Source organism: Lutra lutra, chromosome 15 (assembly GCF_902655055.1).
Source record: "Lutra lutra chromosome 15, mLutLut1.2, whole genome shotgun sequence".
Classification (NCBI taxonomy): Eukaryota; Metazoa; Chordata; class Mammalia; order Carnivora; family Mustelidae; genus Lutra; species Lutra lutra.
In genome coordinates this window covers 29,015,527-29,038,204 of record NC_062292.1, presented here as the reverse complement: position 1 = coordinate 29,038,204, position 22,678 = coordinate 29,015,527, and the positions used below count along the sequence as shown (strand labels likewise).

Here is a 22,678-nt window from a genome sequence, read left to right as displayed (position 1 = left end):
CTAGGCACCAGGCGCTGTGCGCCCCTGGCATCCCTCCGCCCCGCGATGTGTGGCTTTCGCGACAGGGCCCGCCGAGCACACCAGCCCGGTTCGCGGTGCCCCGGGCAGAGACTCGCGCCCGGCTCACCTGTTCCCGGGGGCGAGCTGCGTCCATCCCTCCCAGGACCTGCACCGCACGAGCTGCCCCCGCGTTCCTCTTCTACTTTCCTGCCTCCGCCGGGATCGGTAAGTGGCATTTTTAGGGGGGAGGCGGGGAGAAGGGCGGGGAAGGGGCCTGGCGGGGAGGGGCGTCGGGGTGCTGTCGCCGAGTGTCGCACCGCCCCCTCCGCCCCGCGCCGGGGTGTGGGCGCGGCGCAGCGCGCGGCAGAGGGCCGGGCGCGTGGCGACGCGGGAGTGCGGGGTTCTCCGCGAGCCGCGCGGCGCCGGAGCACGCTGGCCGCCTGAGCTCGGCGCGGAGCCGCCGCCACCCGCCCCTGTGCGCGCCCCGCCATGGAGCCCTCGCACAAAGACGCCGAGACGGCGGCGGCGGCGGTGGCGGCGGCGGACCCCCGCGCCGCGTCCTCGTCCAGCGGGGTGGTGGTGCAGGTCCGCGAGAAGAAGGGCCCCCTGCGCGCCGCCATCCCCTACATGCCCTTCCCGGTGGCCGTCATCTGCCTCTTCCTCAACACCTTCGTGCCGGGATTGGGTAAGACGCGGCGGCGCTCGAGACCCCTGCGCCCCGAGCCCCAGCGCGGAGGGCACGGGGGACGCCCTCGGGTGGCGCCAGCGCGCGCCTCGGCTCGCGCTCCCAGCGCCCCCGCGCGGGTGGCCAAGGCTTGCGGAGTGGGCGCCCGGGGGGAGGCGTCGCTCGGGGCTCCCTGACCCGCCCTTCACCTCCTCCCACCTGTGAGCGCGGTGGTGCGGCCCCAAAAGCCGGAACTTTGCCGGGGACCCCGGGGCCAACGGGCGACTCCCCCGGCCCCCGCGAGGCTCCGCTCCAGACGCCCCGGAATCCTGCCCCTCGCGCGCCCTTCCGGGAGCCCCTTTCTTCGAGGGGCTGGGGGCCCAGCCAGGGGAGCGGGGCGGCGTGGAGCTCCCGGGCATTAGAGAGGTCCGCCGAGCTCGGGAAGAGGGGGACCAGCCGGGCTTTGGAGACACCCCGCGAGCCCACCTGTCTTCGCGGGGTGCGGACCGTGCGGGGGCGAGTGTCCTCCGCCTTCTTCCGGGGTGTCCGCGAGTCCGCCAGCACCCAGGGGAGGAGGACGGTCTCATCAGTTTGAATGCCTGTGGGTTTGGACCGCTCACGGCCAGAGGTGACCCCATAGCTCCCTTCGGTTCTCAAGAAAGTGGGGAGTGCGCCGATATAATTCTGTGTGGGACTCTGGCTGCCCGGAGGGGGCCCTGTTGCTCCCAGTGTCCCAAATTTTAAAAGAGTCCCATTACAGAGGTAGGGGGTGCTCAAGGTTGCAGAGAGGTTTCCCTGACCCTCCCTCTCCTGACCCAACCCCAAATCTCTGTCTGCGCGCCCTCCCCCAACTCCCGGCTGGCTTGCTTGCTTGCTTGGCACCCGCTGTTCTTGCCGGGAGGCCCCCCCCGCACCCCAAGTGCGTGCGGGACTAGAGCGGTAGCCACCTCTGTGCCCTCCCTAGGAGAGAGCCTGCCCCCGCGCCAGCCAGTTGCCAGCGCCTGGCTCCAAGTTCCCAAGAACAGAGGTCAGCTGGAAGCCGTTTGCTGATTTACTATGGCCTTTCTCACGGCCTCGCGCTTAGCCGGCTCCCTGGGGCGGTGCGTGGCCGAGGTAGCGAAGGTCACGCCCATCCACGCGGGACGTGTTCACTTTCCCTTCGGTGCTTGCTTCTGCTTGTGCCCTGGGCGGCTGCGGGGGCCGGGCCTGCAGATCTGTCTGAGCAGGAAGTTAGGTGGGCGGCACAGCCGTGCCTCCCCCCTGGCGGCGAGTCCAGCAGCCTGTCCCCTCCGCCCCCTCCCCCGCCCCGGGGCCGTGTCACCAGGCCGGCTATCCCCACAATTAGACGCCGCGGGGACAGCTAGCTGTTGTTAGTTTTGCGTCAGAAATTCCCACCTGCTGGAGTACAAACGCACCGCCTAGTCTCTCTGGGGACCTGAAGATCACGGTCGGGGATGGGTCTTCATTCTGCTTTTTTTAAAAAGTCAAGTAAAGGGCACCTCGTATGGTCTTTTGCAGAATTATGCATTGCGTTCCTGTTTGGGAGGGGTCGGCCCAAGCTGCTGGGTGAGGGGATCCCTCCCCACCGCAGACGGATGCAGGAGGCAACAACTAGCTGCCGGCCTCCACGCTGTACTGGCTTTCCCAGCTCTCCCCTCTCTGGGTTATGCCCCTGCCTCTGGTTATATCCAGCTCTTTCTTCCCTCTTCACACCTCCCTTGGTTAGATCAGAATCCTATGGGATTTTTCTAGGAAACCTTTCTGAGAAGCCTGAAGAAAATAAAGGGAAAATTAGCAAATGCACAAGTAATAAAACAGGTGAGCCAAGGGTGTACAGTTTTCTGAATTTTCAAGGACCGAATCCAGGAATCCCCCCCCCCCTTTTGTTTTGCTTGTCATTGTCTGGTTGGCAGGCGCACAGCTCGGCCCACCCCCCTCGCTTCTGCACTCCCGGGGAGGGGCTCCTGATCCTGGGTGGTGTTTCTCATCTGTAAGTCAAGTATGCCTGTTACTCTGGGCTGTGGAGAGGACAGTATGAAATTCTAGAAAGCTTAGCGGTTGGGCAAAGAGGCAGTGCTCCCAGGAGGGTGGGTTCCTCTTGCCCCTGGCCCTTCTGCAGGGCTGACCACTGCCGCCCACCACTGGGTGTGTTGGGCACACTCCAGGACCTTGGCTTTGAGTCTTTGTGGATCTCTCTGCAGCGGAGCCCGGGGTGACAATGCAGGCCACGCAAAACTTGCAGGTGTGTTTTGTTCTGTTGGCTTTTTTGTTGTTGTTGTTTTGTTTTATTTGTCCTCCATGAGCGGTGTGAGTGGCCTCAGTACCTGGAAATCATCTCCTTGGCCTAGATCCCCTCTGCCAGGCTCTGCCAGGTCCTTGTGGCTTATCTGAAGCTCCCATGAAAACTGAATATTGATGTCAGGCTCTGCCCTTTGATGAAATGCAGCTTTTTTTCAATGCATGTGCTCTCATTCATTCAACCAGCACAGAGCAACCGCTACCTAGCAAGCGCCGGGGCGTGAGGATGAGTCAGTCAGTCCAGGTGTCAGAGACTATTGGGAACATGGATGCAAACTTTGTTTGGATTTGATAAATGCTGTCAAGACAGCAAGAACAGAGTGTTTGAGCACAGTTACTTCTTCCTAGAAGGACGTGGGGTCCAGAGAAAGCCTCCCAGAGGTGTTGTAGGAGGTGAGACCCTGCCTAGGGAGTCAGCCACAGGGCCCCAAGCCCTTGCTATCCTCATTTTACTCCCACTCTTTGCCGAAAATGGGTCAGACCTTTGGCCCCAAGATCGGTTCTTTTTTCTGGAAACTTGCACTTCTGCAAGTCTTTTCCACATCTGCAAATCAAATGGGACAGAGTGGGTGGGGTGGGGGGTGGCTGGAGGCAGTCATGTGTTTCCTCTGACAAGTGTCTCAGGGTCATCTAGCGTGAGAAGCCCAGTCCTTACAATCCCTAGGGACTTGTCGATGTAAGTGACAGTGCTGTCACTCTGTCGAGGATGTTTCCTCTCCTGGGATTTCTGATTTGTGGTCACTCTGACTCCTCATTGGAACAATACAGAATAAATTTTAAAAACGGATGACAATAGGGGTGCCTGGGTGGCTCAGTTGGTTAAGCATTCAACTCTTGGTTTCCTCGGCTCAGGTCATGATCTCAGGGTCTTGAGATGGGCTTTTCTCTCCCTCTCCCTTTATCCCTCCCCCTGCCCGTGCGCACAGTGTACATATACTCTCTCTCAAACAAATCAGCAAATCTTTAAAAAGCACGGATGGTGGTCAAGAGTGTGGCCCTCCACGTCGTCTCACTCAGTGACCCACTGCTGATACAGACCATGGTCAGTAGCTTCACAGTCCAAAAAACAGGGCATTTATAAGCTTATACACAATTATTCACATATGTGATGAAAGTTAATTGTTATGCCCCAGAATGGATGGAAAGTTTGTCTGTTGGGTTACAGACAAAATTATACTTTCATACTTAAAATTTTTATCTTTATTGATTGACTTGGTGCAATGAAAATGTTGGTGACTCAGATGGCAACAGGGAAGTGATGGGGGGAGAGCTTCCCTTAACCATTACCCATTCCTTCAGACTAATGTTAGCCATAAATTGACTGTTGGATATTCATAAATATTTAGTCTATCTTTAATATACTGCCTACCCTTTGACACCCAACTAAAGTCTTGCTTCTGTAGCAAAAGCATCATGGGATGGCTCAGTTTCTGTCTTTCCTCTAGCCCCGAGGCTCAAACTGCTGATGATTTTTGCCCTATCTTGTGGCATCTATTGCTGACTTTTTTTTTTTTTAAGATTTTTATTTATTTATTTGACAGAGAGAGATCACAAGTAGACGGAGAGGAAGGCAGAGAGAGAGAGAGAGAGGGAAGCAGGCTTCTTGCTGAGCAGAGACCCCGATGTGGGACTCGATCCCAGGACCCTGAGATCATGACCTGAGCCGAAGGCAGCGGCTTAACCCACTGAGCCACCCAGGCGCCCCTATTGCTGACTTTTTTAAAAAATTGTTTCAAGAGTTTATTTTTTGCCTCTGTAAATGTACGTTCCTTGAAAGCAGCAACCATTTTAAATTTCTCCTTGATATAGTATAGTATATGTGAATGAATATTGACTAGAATTATACTCCTGGAATAGCCATTGGAGATATCTGGTCCAATGCCTTTATTTTATATGTAAGTGCGGTGGTCCCAAGCATGCAAGGACCCAGGAAATTTACATCCTATTCAACCTTTTAAAGGAAGTTATTTAAGTATGTATTTCAGTAAAACCAGAGAGTAAACCAAGAGAGAATATACGAGATCCAGGAAACACGGAATCCGATTCAGGGCAGCCTTGAAAATCGAGGATAAAATCATTCAGCAGGCCTGAGAGCAGTCAGTCTTCTTTAGAGTGGGAAGATGAAGGCCCCAAGAAAGAGTTTTCTGAGAATGGTGTGAGAAGGGAACATTCCATAGAGCTAAGAGTATTATTGGGACTGCCAGAAATTAAACATTCGATTAAAAAAAAAAAAAAAAAAGGAAGGCAATTAGTAACAACATAAAGACAAAAGGCTCTGGAAAAGCATTAAAATCCAAAAATGAAGCAAAATGCCCAATTAGATCAGAAGGTCAACAGACTTCAAAAAAGAAGAATAAAAGTATTCCAAACAATAAATGGAATGAGAAAGGATTTGGAAGGTATTGGGGATATGGTGTAGAAAACACATGTTTCTTCCGCCAACAATAAAAAAAGAGAGGTAATGGGCGATTTCAGGGAGACCAAAAATTTTTCAGGGAAGGTATAGCTCAAATATGAAGCAGATCAAAATGTGGCCTGATATGGAGCAAATGATGGAATATAAAAAAGGCTCTTTGAGGCGCATAGAGTCTGTGTTATTGGAACTGTGGTGCACAGTATGGGCTCTTAGCACCTCTTTGACTCCGCAGCAAAGAATATTTGCGTAGTCATAATAATATAAATGCTGCTCAGTGGTTTTCAGCTTTTAAAAGCAACCACAGACAAGGCGCTGAAGACTGCTTAATAATAGCTATAAAGAAGATGGAAAGTTTTTCCATCTTGACAACATAAAAGGAAAACTATAGCCCGTAGAAGTTGGCAGGTGGATTGTGATAGATTATTATTCTCTATTATTCACTGTCCTCCCTGAAAAGAGGATGGCACATCCACGCCTGACGCTATGTGGCTTGCCATGCTTCCTGGGGAAGGGGGATCCTTCCTTCCCTGCGCACTGATAACAGGCTTGGCCACGTGACTTGCTCTGGCCAGTCGGATGTGAGTGGCAGTGACATAGGCCATGACCGGGCCAACACTTTAAGGGGCCTTGTGAGGTTCTCGTATTGGTCTTCTCGTGCTCTCGCGAGAGTGGCAGGTCTCAGAGGGGGGCCGCTTTTCAGGCTGCTTCCCAGAATCAAAAGGGCATCAGAAACAGGGCACAGCACATCATAGGAATAAGAAATAAGCGTGAGTTGCCAAGATCTTGCAGCAGCTGGCATCGTTACCACCCTAGGGCACCCTACAAAGCTGACTGACGCAGAGAGGGTAGGGGAGAGGTGTGACTACTCTCCCTGTATAAAGTTGGGGGGGGGTGTCAAGAGATGCTGTCAGTAGTTGGTAGACCAAGAAATAAAGGGTACCAAGGTGATCAGTGGATGAACCGAAATAGGGCTATGTTGGGACAGTGGGACAATAGTGGGACAATGATATACTGGGATAATATTGGAACAAGAGCAGTGGGAAGTTGAGGGCTGATGTCAGTCAGCTAATCTTACATACCATAGCAGAAAGTCAATGCCTAATGTTGATAAAACATGAAAAAGCAATATAAGTATACTCCGGAGATTAGAAAAACATCAGAAGAATTCCCACTCTTTCTGACATTGCCGTTGTTTCTTTACCGACTGGTTCAGTCCCAGCAGTGTACGTCCATGCTGACATTGTCCCCCCACCCTTTTAAAAATAGCCTGTTTTGATCTTCCACCCCCCTCCCGCCACTGCTCTTTCCCTGCTCCCCATTACAGTACAGTTCCCTGCAGGAGTTCCTGGATTGGCGCCACCAATCCCTCTCCGCTCGCTTTCTCTTGAACCCATTGTGGTCGTTCTGCATCCCTGTTCCGTCACTCACCTGAATTGTACTTTGCAGGATCCCAAGCTCCTCCGGGTTGCTAAATCCCGTGGCCAGGTCTCTATCTCCTCCTCCTGGAGGAGCAATCCTCCTGGATTGCTCCGTAGCGCCAGACACAGTCCCCACGCCCTCCTTGAAAACACTCTTCCTCTGGCTTCTGGAACACTTCCCTCTCTTGGTTTACTCTGTACCTCACAGCTCCTTCTCCGTCTCTCTTGCTCATCTTGGCAGCCTTCAAACTTGGGGATCCCTGGGGCACTTGAGGCTCTTGATCTTGGCCTTCTCTTTGACCTTGCTCTTCTTCCCGCCTACGCCGGCTCCTTTGATGGTGTCTCCTGGCTTTTAGTTGTATCTTTAGAATGACCACTCCCAAAGCCAGATCTCCAACTCAGACCTCCCCCTGGACTCTGGAGTCTTATACCCAACTGACTTCCCCACACTTCCACTTGGAAACCACAAGGCATCCGATACTAATTTACCTAAACCAAGCTCCCCCTGTTCTTCCCCAGACCTGCTTCTCCCTCCTCCCCCCGCCCTTGCAGCAAATGGCATCCATCCAGGAGCTCAAGCATAAACCCGGACTCATCCTTGACTCCTCTTTTTCTCACACCCCACGCCCAATCTGTCAGGAAACGCTCTTGGCTCTGCTTTCAAAATCTATTCAGTGTCTGACCACTTCTTACCATGCTGCTTCTGCCTTGCTGGTCCAAGCCCCATCTTCTCCTGAATGGTTGCCATGGTCTGCTCACCTTTATTGATGTTCCTAGTGGTCTCACTTCAACATGGCCACCAGGGCTATCCTTTGAAATCATGAGTGAGTCAGATCAGGTCATTTTTTTGAGCTGGAAACCCTCCAACGGCTCCGCTCTACATCACCCAGAGCCAAGCTCAAGGTTTTATCATAACCCACAAGGGCTGGGGCCAGAACTTTCCCGAAGAAAGGTAACATGAGCCGCAGGTATAATCTAAAATTTCCTGGTACCTATATCATAAAACACTAAAAGGAACAGGTGAAATTAACTTTACCTAGTATATTTTATTTAACTCAATATCCCCAATAAATTTATCATCCAGTGCATGTCAATCATAATTGTTAAGGACATGTTTAATATTTCTTTTTTACATACCATGTGTTCAAAGTCTTACAGCACGTCTTAGTTTGGACCAGCCCCGTACCAGGGCCCGCAGCTCCAGAGTGTCCTCTGTCCACCGTCCTTTGGATTCACCTCCCACTGCTCTCCCTCTTGCTCACTCTGTTCCAGCCCCACTGGCCTCTTTGCCATTCCTCAGATATTTTATTTTATTTGTTTATTTTTTAAGTTTTTATTTGTTTACTTAAGGAAGAAAGAGAGAGCAGAGAGAGAGAACACACACGAGAGGTGGGGAGAGGCAGAGGGAGAGGAAGAAGCAGACTCCCCACCGAGCATGGATCCTGATGTGGGACTTGATCCCAGGACCCCAGGATCATGACCCAAGCTGAAGGCAGACACTTAACCAATTGAACCACCCAGGTGCCCCCATTTTAGGAGCCACCTTCGCACCTCAGAGCAGTGCTGTTTGCTGTTCCTTCTGCCTGGCGGGCTTGTCCCACAGATATCTATGTGGCTCACACATTCAGGACCTGCTACAGTGCCGCGGCCTCAAGGCCACACAGCTGTTTTGTGGGTGCTGGGTTCCTCTTAACGTGCACCGCAGATGGGGTGGCTTAAGCAACAGGAATTTATCTTCATGCTTCTGTAGGCTGGGCTGGCTTCTCCTGAGGCCTCTCTGCCTGGCTCATAGATGGCTGTGTTCTCCCTGTCCTCTCCCTGTCTTTGCTCTGTGCATGCACGTATCTGTGTCCTAATTTCCCCTTCTTTTAAGGATACAAGTCGTCCTGGGTTAGGGTCCACCCAAAGACCTCATTTTAACTTAATCACCTCTTTAAAGGTCTAATCTCCAGGGGCACCCAGAGACTCAGCTGGTTGAGTATCTGACTCTTGGTTTCTTCGGCTCAGGTCATGATCTTGGGGTCATGGAATCATGCCCCATGTTGGGCTCCCTGCTCAGGAGGGAGTCTGCTTGAGCTTCTCTCCCTCTGCCCTCCCCACCCAAATAAATAAAAGAATCTTAAAAAAAAAAAAAGATCTTATCTCCAAATACAGTCACAGTCTTAAGAGCTGGGGGTGAGGATTTCAATCTGTGGGCTTTGAGGGGACACAGTTCAGCCCAGACACCTTCCTAGATGATCTTACTTAAGACGGCAGCTCTCCCCTTCCTCCCCACTCCCCCTCCGCCCCACACGCCCTACCTTTCCCTACTTCCTTTTCCTCGAGAGCACTGTTGCTGTCAAACATAGTGTATATTTAACTAATTTTCTCTATTGTCTGTTTTTTGTTTGTTTGGCTGGTTTGGGTTTGTTCTGTTCATTGCTGTATCTCTGCACCCTAGAACAGAGCCTCATTCATGACGGGGGTTCCATAAATAGAAGTGCTTGCCTTCGGGAAAGCTGGACTCGGCAGGGAGAGCTCTGAGTATAGGGAACTGTTGCTTTCCCCTAAAAGCCCTTTTTCCCCTATTTGATTTTTTAAAAACTGTGTATTACTTGCTTTTTTGTGGGGGGAGGGCTGGGATAAGAATCAATGCCACGGAAAGAGAAGGGGCTTTTATGTGTCACTGATAGGAATGTAAATTGGGACATCTTTTCCGGAAACCAGTTTGGCTTGATACTTTACGTATCAAGAGTCTTCGGGGGCTCCTGGGTGGCTTAGGGGGTTGAGCCTCTGCCTTCGGCTCAGGTCATGATCTCAGAGTCCTGGGATCGAGCCCCGCATCAGGCTCTCTGCTCTGCAGGGAGGCTGCTTCCTCCTCTCTCTCTCTCTGCCTGCCTCTCTGCTTACTTGTGATCTCTCTCTGCCAAATAAATAAATAAAATCTTTAAAAAAAAAAAAAGAGTCTTCAAATGTTCATACCCTTTAAGTCAGTAATTCCACTTGCAGGAACTCACCCTAAGAAAACAATCAAAAACAGGCACAGAAAGTTAGGCATAAAGATATGCCATGAAGCCTTATTTATAACATTGAAAATTATAAACAAACCTGGGTGCCTGGCTGGCTCAGTGGGCGGATTGGGTGACTCTCCATCTCGGGGTCATGAGTTCGAGCCCCACGTGAGGTGTAGAGATGACTATAAAATTGGTATTACAAACAAACCCAGATGACAACAGTAGAAGGATGGTAGAATATTATTTACCCATTGAAATGGTGTTTACAAAGACTTTCTGATGAGGAACAGCAAGCTGTAGGAGGAAATGAGAAAAACATAGTTTGAAATTGTGTGGTCTGTAGGATTTCACATCTTTTGCATTTCCTGGATCCTAAGGCACCTCTTTCCCCCAGATGTGGATGTTTCTGAACGTGAGACTGCTATCAAGAGAAATGGTTTCTTTCTTTTTTTACTTTCTTCCCTAAAAAGTTGTTGCTCAATTCATGGTGTGTTTCCTGATCAGTGCAATCTTTTTAAAAATTTATTTTAAAATTATTATTGTTATTTTAATAAAGATTTTATTTATTTATTTGACAGAGAGAGAGATCACAAGTAGGCAGAGAGGCAGGCAGAGAGTGGGGCAGGGGAAGCAGGCTCCCTGATGAGCAGAGAGCCCAGGTGTGGGGCTTGATCCCAGGACCCTGAGATTATGACCTGGGCTGAAGGCAGAGCTTAACCCACTGAGCCACCCAGGCACCCCTGATCAGTGCAATCTTAAAATCAAGCATGTACAAGATAGAAGACAGACGGGTAGATAAATCCAGGTGACCCTGGGATGTTTACAGGTGGGGAGTGCCTGGGGACTATTTTCTTCTTTATACTTTTACACATTTCCCAAATTTTCTAAAACAAACACAAAACGTATTACTTTTGTAATCAGAAAAGTGTAACCAGCATTGTCTCGAGTGAACCTCCTTCCCGTAGGGCTCTGATGGTCTAACGCAAGTACGGACGTGTTTTCACAACGGTGACGTGCTGGGAGATGCCCGAGGCAGTGGGGTCCCCGCAGGATCATTAATAATCAGTGTCCACGGGGCACTGTGTCAGGGGTGGCAACGGGGTCAGCACATCGCCACTCTCAGAAGCTGAGTGACACCTGCTCCGTGCGTCTTCCGTGGGATGTGTCCTGCCGAGGCTTGGGCCAGGGCTGACCAGGTCATGTTTAGTAACAACAGCAGCATCCCTGTTTGCTCTGAGATGTTGCAAGGGACCAAGCTGCTGGAAGTGGTCAGCCAGTGGGTGCTACTAGGGAAGTCTGCGTTTCCAGTGAGTGTCACCGAGCGGTGAGCCAAGGAGAGTGACTTCCGAGCGCCTCTGACAGGGCTGACCGGCTGACGCGGTGCGCTGTAGTAAATGGGTGTGTGAATATGGAGGAAGGGCCCCCCTCATGTGGTCACAGTGGTGAAGGAATGCTTTCCACCAGAACTGGTTGGCTGGGAAGTGAGCAATGGGCTGGACAGAACGACCTGGACGGCAGGGAATGGAGTAACATTTCCAGCGGTGGGTCCTGATTCCCGGAGCCCCAAGTGTCATGGAAGCTGGGGGCAGTCTCCGAGTTGGCTCTGGTTCTCAAGAGCACAGAACTCTGAGCAGGTCCCCTTACCTCTCTGAGCCTCCGCGTCTCGGACTGGAGCTCAGGACTCTTACTTGGCCACCTCACAAGGTCATTGTGTTCTCTTAACCACTAGTTAGCATTGACCGAATGTTCTTTGTTCCCAAGGTCGTTTCTGGGGGTGTTCTCTCAGTGCCCCCTGCCGTAGGGTGGGTAGGACCCCCGGAAGCACTTCCTGGTCCCTCAGAGCCGAGACCTGGCTCACACGTCCGACACGCTGGGGGTGCCCCCCAAACCCAGGGCCTGAAGCCCACCTCACTGTTGGTCTAGAGGCGATGCGAGCAGGGACCGGTGAGGAGTGTGTGTGTGTGTGTGTGTGTGTGTGTGCGTGCGTGTGTGTGCAGGTGTGTCGCACACACAAATGCCCTCCCAGGCTTTACCTTTACCTTCCGAGTGGCCCAGATCCTTGAGACCCCACCACTGGTGCCAGGCCTGTGCGTTGGGCCTACAGTGTGGGAGCTTTCCGGGAGAACGGGGTGCGGGGCCTCCGTGCCCCAGGCTGAACCGAGCTTACCAGGAACGGAGTTTCTAAGGGGACGCTAAGGTGGGTGTGGGGACCATATTTTCTTACTCAAATGGCAGAACATAAGGATATACTGGGCATTTTTTGAAATTCATTGGAGAGGCTGTTTTCTTGGCACGAGGGGCTGACACGAGACCAGGACTGTTCTGGAAGCTGGACTGTGGGGCAGGCCTGGCTGGGGCGCTCTTAGGGAGCCGAGCACCCCATGGGCTTTGGTCATTGTTGACTGGGAAGCCCAGCTCCTATGCCAGGAATAATGTGGTGTTTGTGGAGAACAGCCTGTCCCAAGACTCTGCAAAGGAAATGGCCCAGCTCTCCTGGGGCCAGGCAGCTTCAGGGAGGCTCCAGTCCCTGCAATTTCCCCAAGAGGGCCCTCCTGCCACCTCCATGCCAATTGCGGTGTGTGCCTATTTGCCGTAATTACCACTTGTTGAATTAAATGTGTGTGTGGGCCTTGCAGCGATCAGAGGAGGGACTGTGGGCTGGAGACCCGTCAGCCCTTCCCATCACTGCCGTCGCACAACCAGTAGGCCGCCATCGCCGTCTGGTGTGAACAGGACTCACGTGTGTCCCGGAAGCCGAGCGGTACAAGTGACTTGCTTTATGGTGACCCTTGCTTTACTGGGGAGCACTGGCGCCCAGCTCACTGTGTCTTCTGGGGCCCCCTGCACACACTGGAACAGTCACTCTTTCAGTGTCCCGTTCTGTGGTTTTTGGCCCTTTGACAGTCCTTTGTACCTCCCTGGCCCCATCCTCCAGTCTTACTCCTGACTACCTTCTTGCAAATCCTGGGACGTGTGATGTGACAAGAACACGTGAGTACAGGTGCCTTCAAGGAAGCTTCTGGCCTTGCTGCCTGGGGGCAGGGGTGCAGGAGCCTGTGCCTGGGTGGGCTGGGCACACGCATGCAGGCCGCCTGGAGGCTCCTGAGAGTGAGAAGCATCTGGAAGCCAGGAAGGAAGATGGACAGCGAGGCACCAGCACAAAAGCCAAACCCTGGGGGCTTTCCCAGGTGCAGAGACACCCTCCCCATGTGGACAGGCCGGCTCTGGCCGGGCCTGTGCGTGTGACATGTGTCCCCCTCGGACGTGGCTGCAGGAGCCATGCGACGGATGCGGGCCCTCCTGGGTCACAGGGCAGTCAGTGCGGCCGGGGCTCAACGTTTCTGGGCCAACAGGGTCTGTGCCCCCAGATGACAGCTTTACTCTCATCTCAGCTCTGACTACTTGCTCTGCTGTGAAGCCTTCGGCAGCTCCCCGCCATCCACAGGCCCAGTTCCTACTCCACGCCAGGCCTTCGGGACCCAGGGAGCTTTCCCTGCTCTCCCCCACTGGTTTCTTTAGTCCACGGTGCCCCTGTGCCTGGGATTGCCTCCCCCCATCGGGGGTAGCACCTGCCTGGCCGTCAAGCCCACCACAGATGGCCTCCTGACCCCTCTGTGAGGTGAGCTCCCCCTTCCAGGACTGTCGGACCACTCAGGACGTTCCCTTTGCTCCCCGGAAATTCTGGTTCTTCTGTTGTTTTAATCTTTTATAAATATGTATATTTTAAGTTTTATTTATTGAAGTCCTCTCTACACCGCCCGTGGAGCTCGAACTCACAACCCCGAGATCAAGAGTCGCGCGCTCCTCTGACTGAGCCGGCCGGCGGCCCTCTGTTGTCTTAGTCTTAAATGAACCGTTTCCTTGAGGGTCGGGGCCGTGTGTGACCTACCCTCTGCCTCGCCGGGCGCCTAGCACCCCCGTTGCATGCAAACCAAGCTAAATACTTGGTGATTTCTGGTTGTAGAGGTGGAGTCCTTGTTCCTTGAACCTAGTGAACCCAAACCCAAGGGATGCAGGCTTTTGTGTCACTCTTCAGCCTTCCCAGCTCAGAGGGAAGTGGGGGGCAGGGTTCTCAGGACTGTAGCTGGGATGGTGGGGGCTGTCTCTGAGGAGTTCTTGGTGTCCCAGCCACTCCTGGGAGGGACGTGGGGCAGAGGATGTTGGCTGCCTCCTCGCTGGGACACAGCACCTGCTCTGTGGGGAATTCACTGGGATAGTCATGAGCTTGCTGAGAAGAGCGGGGCCACTGCCCATCCCTTCAAGTGGTGTAGCTAATGGTTGAGAAGTTGTGGGGGGCAGGGACCGTGGAGATGGTCAATCCCAGTAAACCGTTTTGATCAAGACTGGTTCGCGTGATAGCCATCAAATTAAATCTGGGGGAAATTCTGATAGGGAGCAGGGTATTTGCGTGGTCTTAAAGTGCCTCTATAGAAGGTTTGTGACTTGCAAAGGGAAAAAATCACGCAGCATCCTGACTGAGTGAACAGAATAACATGGCCTGGACCTTGAAAACATTACACCAGAGGAAGGAAGCCGGTCGTGAAAGACCCCGCACTGTACATCAGCATTTATATGGACAGAGGTGGAGGGCAGCTTGGCCGAGGAGTGTGGCTGGGAGCACATGGGAGGGACTGCTAATGTCTAGGGAGGTTCTTCTGGGGTGGCGACAGTGTCCGGAAACTGGTTGTTCTTGGTTGCACACCGAATTATTAAATGGGTAAATGCTATGGGATGTGAATGATAACCCCAGTGAAGCAGTTAAAGGGTTGGCATCTCCAAGGTAGGACAGATGGACATCGCGTGGGATCTCCTGGGAGGAACACACCATCCCAACCCAGGTGCATGGCCCGAGTCTACGAGGGAGGAACCAGAGGAGCCCAGACTGAGGAGCAGTCCACAAAATACCTAGCCGGTATCCTTGAAAAGCATCATTGTCACAAAAGATTAAAGAAGACTACACAAACTTGAAAACCAAATTGCAAAGCATAATCTTGGATTGGCTCCTATACTGGAGGAAAAAAGAATCCCAAGAAAGACATTGTTGAGACAGTTGGCAAAATTGGAATATGGGCTGGACCTAGACCCACCGCCCATGCAGCCTGCTTCTGGGGTCGACCAGGAATCCGAAGGTTGCAGCCGGAGCTGGAGTAATCCCAGTGGTACAGATCTCTTTTGGAGAAGTCTTGTTTCTTGGTTATTCCTGTTTGACTTCTCCCTGTGGAGTCCGAGAATCATTTGTGGACCTCAAAGAAACCAACCTCAAACCAACCACCAGCGAGCACATCATGCCGTCATGCCAGGAGAGCATGGGAGAGCCCTTCCCTGGCCTTGGCTGCTCTGGGGGGACCTGTGGTTGAAATGCAAGTGGAATCCTTCCAGAAATCACTCTGTGGCCTGACTCAGAGGTGAAAAAAAAACAAAAACAAACCCAAAACCATAACCATCTTAGGCCCCCAGAACTGGGGTTCTTAGAGGTTAAGAGCAGAAAGGGGCCCGTGGAGGATGCACCGAGGCTCGCAGGTTGGGTGAGGCCAGGTTCAGTCAGTCCTGGTCTCACTGCCCGGGGTTGGACTCCAAGTCTGATACATCCTGAAAAGAGGGGCCTCAGTGCTTGGGAATTGATGTGAACTGAAGGAAAAGCAGGGAAAAGCCACGGCTTTGGCAGGGGACCCGATCGCTCGTGCCCACTGTTGTGTGTTTTATCTTTCCTGCTAGCTCTCACTCTGGCCTGTGCAGCTGATGCGGAGGGGTGCTCTCGATTTCCCTGTATGGATTCTCAGGCATGCTTGGAGACCAGAGCAGTCCTCAAAGGCAGACCAGGGGAAGACAGCGGTGAGCACCTGGGTCTCCCCAGTGCTGTTTCCATCCCATCATTTCATGTTCTGCTTGCGGTTCCCCACCTCCCACCCTCAGCCATCAGGGGATCAGCGTCAGCACCAGTCGTGATTCTTAACACGAGTCTGAAGATTGTTAACCCCGACTGGGGGACAGTGGCTGGAGTGTGCTTGGAAACCAAGTGTCTGTTCTAGTGAATCATCTGGTCTACCTGCTGCTCTCATTTTCGCTTTTCCCGCTCATCCCGTGGGTTGGTCTTGTTTCTCAGATGACACCTACTTTGTGTGTCTTCCCCAACTGTTGGTCCAGTGCAGAGAGCACAGCTGGGTCCCAGCATACCTGCCGACTGATAATGAGACCGGAGGGAGAACGTGGCCTTCGCTGGGCTGAGAGCCGCTCTCTCAGCTTCTCTTCCAGCTCTGCCACATGGGCCGCCGTGGGCTGATGGGGCTCCTGTCCCTGTCTGGGCCCCAGTGTGTACCTGTGTGAAGCAGGGGTGCTTACCAGTCCTGCCTCTTTGTTGCCGAGGTAGTCAAAGACCAGGGCCGTAGGCACCCCATACCTTTAAGTCAGGAGGTAAATGGAGGTTCTGCTCCAGGCCCTTGTCCAGCTGGCCCTGGCTGATGTCATGCTTTCAGGCTCTGAGGAGTGAGCCTTTCACTCTCCCTGTGCTGCCCCCCGCCCCCAGACCTCTGTCAAAGCAACAGACCATTTGTTAAGAGCCTGGCTCAAGCCGAGTTCCTGCCAGGACCCCTCTGGGTGCAGAGCTGATTGTTACCAACCCCCTCTTATGGGCCTGGGGGATCCCAGCTCACAAGCTTGGCACCATGACTGTCCCCCACGCTCCATTTTCCTACAGAAGTTGGTTCTAGTGCAGTCTTCCTCCCAGAGGCTCTGGAACAGCTAGTACAGGGAGCCAGAGCCTCCTGCAGGGTGAGGAGTGTGGGCGTCCAGCTTCCAAATGGCTCTCGTGCTTATGACACACCGTGTTCCCGGGTGGGCTGTGGGCCGGGGCTGCGTGTGACTTCTCAGGCTCCCAGCCGGGGGTCCTCTTCCATGCATCCCGTACCGTTTTCACGCTCTTGCCTCGCAGTCATCCATGGCACAGCGCTGGTTTCGCGAAGCTCCAGGCTGACCTCGCCTCACAGGGAAGCCAGGCTCTGGAACGTTCGCCGTCCTGGGAGTGCTCTCGCCTCCTTGGCCTGGGCACCCCCCTTCTCTTGCCTTTCCCTCTGGACCACCACCCACTCTACCTGCCCCCTTCCCCACGGTCTGCAGACATCCACTTGGAGGAACTCGCTCCCCATCCATCAGTGATACTCATGGCTCCGTCTCCAGCATGACGATCACTTGGGAAGAGGGACCATCTGGCTACTGCTGGCACCGGGCACGACTACCCCTCTTTCCCTTCCTGAGATAAGCAGAAGTCACGGCAAGCCAATTACCACCTCTGTCCAGCGTACTTCCAGCTCCCTAAGACCTAGCATTTTGCTTCTCGCTCCCTCTCCCCGCTTCCCTTCCGCTCCCCACCCCACCCCTTCAGAGCCTGGGACCTGGCAAAGAATGAAGTCCTCATTGCGTGGTTTGCTTTCTCTTCCTCTTTGCACAGAAAGAAACCCCAGTGTTCGGGTTGCTAAGGCCCCCAGTGATTCCTCGTTATGGAGAGTCCTCAAAACACACCTGTTACGTGTTAAGTCTTCACAAAAGACACCAAAAATGAGCGCACCATCTCCCTGCAAGCCACACCAGTTACGTTTTTCAAAAGCAGAGAGGTTCGAGTTGGGTTCTTCTGAATCTGGTTCTCTCCCCCTCCTGTGTGACTTGTGTGCAGACTTCTGAGAAGCAGGTTTTATAATAGAGACTCAGCTGGGCTAAATCACAGTGGCAGAACCTTATGCAATGGCTAAAAACCTATGAGTTAAAAATGGAATAGTCTTGCGGAGTGGGGAAGGTAATAATATCAGGGATGTGAAAATAGAAAGTAAAAAATTAGTATTTCAGCAGCGCAGGTCTCTTACCCACATCTTTTTTCTGCACCCGGAGAGCTTGGTGTCATTTTCCAGAATAAATCCAAAGTGTGAGCTCTCACTAGAAAAATAAAACTTAGTTTTCACAGGTTCAACCCTCTGTCCCCAGCAAATCCGGGGTCGAGAGCCCTTTCTCCTGACTTCTGGCCCTTAAGCCACAAGACACGTTTTGTGTTGGTTAGAATCTGTATGTTCACTAATGCTCATAGAGGAACAGATTTCAGATTTTTTATAAGTGGGTTTTGTTAATTTGCTATTTTAAAAATACTTGTGAGACCTTTACAGTTGCCATGGTGATGTAATTTCCATAAACATGATTTTTTTTTTTTTTGTGGGGATTTTTTGCACATTGAAGGCTGAGGTTGATATGCAGTGTTGGGGGGGGAAGTAGGTGGTGAATTTGGCAGGCATCCCATTGCTGCCTCCCTCAAATGCTGCAAGTCTGATCTCAGGGATCCACGTCACGGCAGAGACCTAGACCCCTAATCACCACACCTGACACTTGAGGCTTCTGGGGGAGGGGGCCTGGTCTGGGGAGAAGGGGGCCAGCCACCAGGTGGTGGGTCATGGGCACCTGCGTGGCCCATCAGTGGTCCAGCCCGTGCCAGAGCTACCTGCACTCTCTCACCAAGCCTTGGAGTACCCGACCTTGGAGCTGCCCGAGGGGTAGTGGAGATCCTGGAGATTCTTTCCCTTTGAACCAGAGTCATAAAAAAAAAATTCTATTTTAATTCACAATACTGCTAAAATTGCTGAAGGTTTACAATGGGAAATGAAAATGTAAAAAAATTTTAATTCTTAAACAAGACAAGAAGACATCAAATAAGAAAGCATTGTTGTTTGGTGCTCTAGAAGGCCAGTATTTGAGAAAAAGCAGGTGTAATCAGAAGAAGAGTTCGATGGTCCGAGTGGCACCAAACTTCTTATCAATAAGACTAGACATTTGCTGTGGCTCACGGAGAGGTTTCACATTAAACTTTATTTCTCAGAGAATGGAATATACAGAGAGATCAAGGGAGAAGCAGAACAAATAAGAGAGAAATTTGTAGTAACTAAGAACGTTTGGGGAGAGAAATGGCCAGAAAAAGGAATTGCAGGAGGAAGTGTGTCTGCCTGAGACGCCAGAACAGGGACTCCACTGTGTCGGGCCGGGCACTGGATGCCAGGCGCTGCCTGACTGAGCCGAGGGGTTTGAATCATACGGAATCATGAATCATAAGGAATTATGAATTACTAGAAAGCCATTGTGTTGACTGTTTTTATTTAGGTAGTACCGTAAATTCGTACAGGGCCACCCAGAAGGGAACGTGCCAGACTCCCGGCGTGGTGGGTACCCATTTCCATCTCTGGAAAGCTGAACCGCGGTGTCCGGGAGAGGTTGCCTGTGCGCGTGTCAGCTGGATGCCCAGAATGTGCACTGAACGAGGGCGCATTCGGAAGTGTTCCAGGAAGGCACGGAGCACCAGCTGCGCGACACACAGTAGGCCAGCGGACTGGCCCGTCTGGAGAAGTGTGGCCGCATGGCAGCTGTCGTCTTTGGGTTTGTTGAGCGTGTCTCGTGAAGAGGAGGAAGACGTGAACCCGGAGCGTGGGCTGACATTCTGTGCCTCTGGAGTAGTGGGGCTCGGGGCGGGGCCCCCTCGGAGGGGCAGGGGGGTCCAGGCTGTGCCCTACTGCGGACTCTGGGAGGTGAGCCGGCGCCTGCGCTGTGGAGTGTAGGTGGCTCATGGGGCTGGGTGGGAGGACGTGCTGCACAGCGGGCTCCCCAGGCGTTTTTGTTTGCCCTGAACTTGCCCGCAGGAATTTGGCATGGCACGCTGCCGGAAAGTGGCTCACCATCCCAGCCGGAGTGGGGCTCAGCACCGCGCTGCACCAGCCTCTTCTGTAACACACATTTAATGTAAAGGTTTTTTTTTTTTTTTTTTTTTTAACGCAGGCAGCTTGGCTCTGGCTAGGGCTGGTGGGTGGTGAGGAGGAGAGGGAAGGCTCCTGCTGTGGCGGGAATGCAGCATCCCAGGACTGGGGCGGGGGGGCTGGCGGTGGGCACCCCCTCCTCGTTGGGTCCAGGGGTGGGGGTGGGGGGAGAGTTTTGCCCTCAGGGCGTAACCATCCAAGTTGCTCTGTGATGCTCCAGGATGCGGACAGGCCAGGACCGGCCCCTGCTCCTCTCGTCTGGAGAGGGAAGATGTCATCCTTGGGGAGGAAACAGTGAGCAGAAGCACAGCCCCCTACCATGCTGCCCAGAGAAGGGAACGTGGCGGGGAGAGGTCTCCTGTGGGTCCTTGAGCGCAAAGGACATTTGATGATGGGAAGCCAAGGACCCAGTGCTTCCCTGAATCCTGGTGACCCCTTGCTGGATAGAACTCATTTATTTTGCTGGGGGAATCCCTCCTGGATCCCACTCTACCACGGGAGAGCTGCATGACCTTGGGCAAGTTACTTAAGCTCTCTGTGTCTCAGTTTCTTCATCTGCAAAACGGGGGCAATCCCAGGACCCGGCTCCCAGGACTCCCGAAGATTAAACGGGTTGTTACGTAGAAACGGCTTGGAATAGTCCCTGGAGCATAGTGAGGGTTACATGTCTTTTCCCGGCTCCAAAGGCATTGATTTTGGTCTCTCCCCTCTCCCCTGCAGCGCAGTCTCCAGTAACCACATTTCGCTCTTGTCACTGAGTTTGGCGTTTTTTTGATCGCACATGTGAGATCACACAGCATGTGTCTTACTGTGTCTGGCTTATGTCATGTAGCCTCAAACCCTCAAGCTTCATTCATGTCACAAACGGTAGAGTTTCATTCTGATTTTGAGGCAGAATAATATCGCACTGTGTGCACATGCCATATTCTTTGTTCGTCCGTTGACGGACATTTAGCTTGGCTATAGGAGGCTGCACGGAATGGGGGGGGGCAGGTATCTCTCCGAGACCGTGATTTTGTTCCCCGTGATTCTCTTTTTTAAGGACCCTCTGCGCTGTTTCCCAGAGCAGCTGCACCAGACTGCATTCCCACTGACAGCGCACAAGGGTCCCCTTCCTCCACGTCCTCACCGCAACTGTCGTCTCCACTGGTTTTGATGATGGCCATTCCAACAGGTGTAAGGAGAGAGCTCCTTGAGGCTTTGGCTTTCTTTTCCCTGGTGATTCGTGATGTCTCTGTACCTGTTGGCCACTCGTGTGTCTTCTCTGGAGATATGTCCGTTCAGGTCCTCTGCCCATGTTTTAATTTTTTTTTTCTGGTTAAATACTATTCTTGTCTGGGAATGTGTTTTGGGGTGGGGAAGCCTGGTGCCCTCCAGGGAGAGGAGCTGTGGCCAGATTTGTTCTAAAGCATGTTTAACTTGGAACCACTCTGCAGGAAATGGTGAACCCAGGGTTCCTAGAAATGCGGAAAGGAAAGGACAGCCCAGGACAGGGTGGTGGCTCGCTGGTCCCTTGAGCTGTATCCACCTGTCACAGCCCCTTTTGCCTACTCTGCCTGAGCAGTGGGCCTTCTGGGCACCCCCCTTTCCCAAGCACCTCCCTGTTCGGAGTCTGTAGGCCGCCGTGGCCAGGACAGTGGCCCCCTTTCTGACCACGGCTGTCACCCGGTGCTCTGACAGTTGCTCCTCTGGGTAATTAGAGCAGTTTGTCGGGTTTACTTGAGGCTCCAAATGAGACCTTTGGAGAACAGTGGCGAGTTTAACCTAAGTGGCCCAAGAACAGGCAGAACAGAGCTGAGTGCGGAGGAATGTACTTTTATGAGCTGTGTGTTTAAAGATCCATCTGGGATTTGTTTCTTAGCAACGGGGCTCATCTGGAGCACGCCGGCAGTGTCAGAACACCCAGCAATGCCCACAAGCACCACAGAAAATACAGTAAAAATCTGGAGAGTAGGAGAGAAGATCTAAGTGGAGTGCCTCCTGCAGGAGAAAAGAGCTCAGAACCCTGAGCCGATGTCGTCGACACAGGTGTAGACCAGAGTGGTCTCGGGGGTGGGTGGATGGGAGATTCCTAACCTACCAGCTAAGCCACCTGCCTCCGCAGGGCTCCCTTCCTCTCTGACCCGCATCTCACAGGGGCTCCTCCCCCGTCACGCCTCCTTCTCTCCCTGGCACCCGGATCCTCCAAATGGCCTTCTAGGGTCTGAACTGGAGGAGTGGCTGGTTGGAGCCCCAGAGGCGATATCAGAGAGACCCAAATCCAGGGGCGCCTGGGTGGCTCAATCGGTGAAACGTCCCACTCTTGATTGCGGTGCAGGTCATCATCTCAGGGTCGCGGGATCGGGCCCCACATCAGGCTCCCCGCTCAGCGGGCAGTCTGCTTGTCCCTCTCCCTCTGCTCCTCCTGGGCTCACTCACTCGCTCTTGCTCTCTCTCAAATAAATAAATAAATAGGGCGCCTGGGTGGCTCAGTGGGTTGAGCCTCTGCCTTCGGCTCGGGTGATGATCTCAGGGTCCTGGAATCGAGTCCTACATCGGGCTCTCTGCTTGGCGGGGAGCCTGCTTCCTCCTCTCTCTCTCTCTCTGCCTGCCTCTCTGCCTACTTGTGATCTCTCTCTGTCAAATAAATAAATAAATTCTTAAAATAAATAAATAAATAAATAAAATCTTAAAAACAAACAAACAAACAAACAAACAAACAAACCCATCCAAATCCAGAGGTTCTGAACCTTGTTTTGGTGCCGTTGGACTCTTTAGCTGTCTGGTAAAGACCCAGACCCCTTCTCAGATAGTAGGTTCTTAATAATGCATTTTAAATGCCTTTAATATGTAGACTCACAAAGGAAACCAAAAATACTGAGAAATAATTTTCAGAATTATCAATAATTATTTTTAAAAGCTCCAGATTTTTATACTGAAACGCTGTGCTCCTACTGTTAACACGTTAGACGGGAATATCCAGCCGCGGGTCCAGTAAGTGTCGTGACGTCGGGCAGAGATTCGTGTCTGTGATATTTTGGGAAATCTCCCCAGCTGCACTGGGGTACAGGAGTATCTGTGATTTCTGTTGATGATGACGACCAGGTTCTACTCATATTCTAGCGGCTGTTGTC

At 52.7% G+C, this 22,678-nt stretch overlaps 1 protein-coding gene across 3 annotated transcripts in view; it reads left to right on the top strand.

Moving 5' to 3' along the window:
- Positions 1-354: 354 nt before the first annotated feature.
- The window catches only part of STUM (stum, mechanosensory transduction mediator homolog), a 71,698-nt gene continuing 49,374 nt past the window's right edge, over positions 355-22,678 (top strand). For all 3 annotated transcript variants that reach the window (XR_007122942.1, XR_007122941.1, XM_047703833.1), the window contains exon 1: positions 355-685. Coding sequence is in view for 1 of the 3 variants with exons in the window: in XM_047703833.1 (XP_047559789.1) it covers positions 490-685 (196 nt within the window). In the remaining 2 variants the exon portion in view is untranslated. The remainder of the gene's footprint in view (positions 686-22,678) is intronic.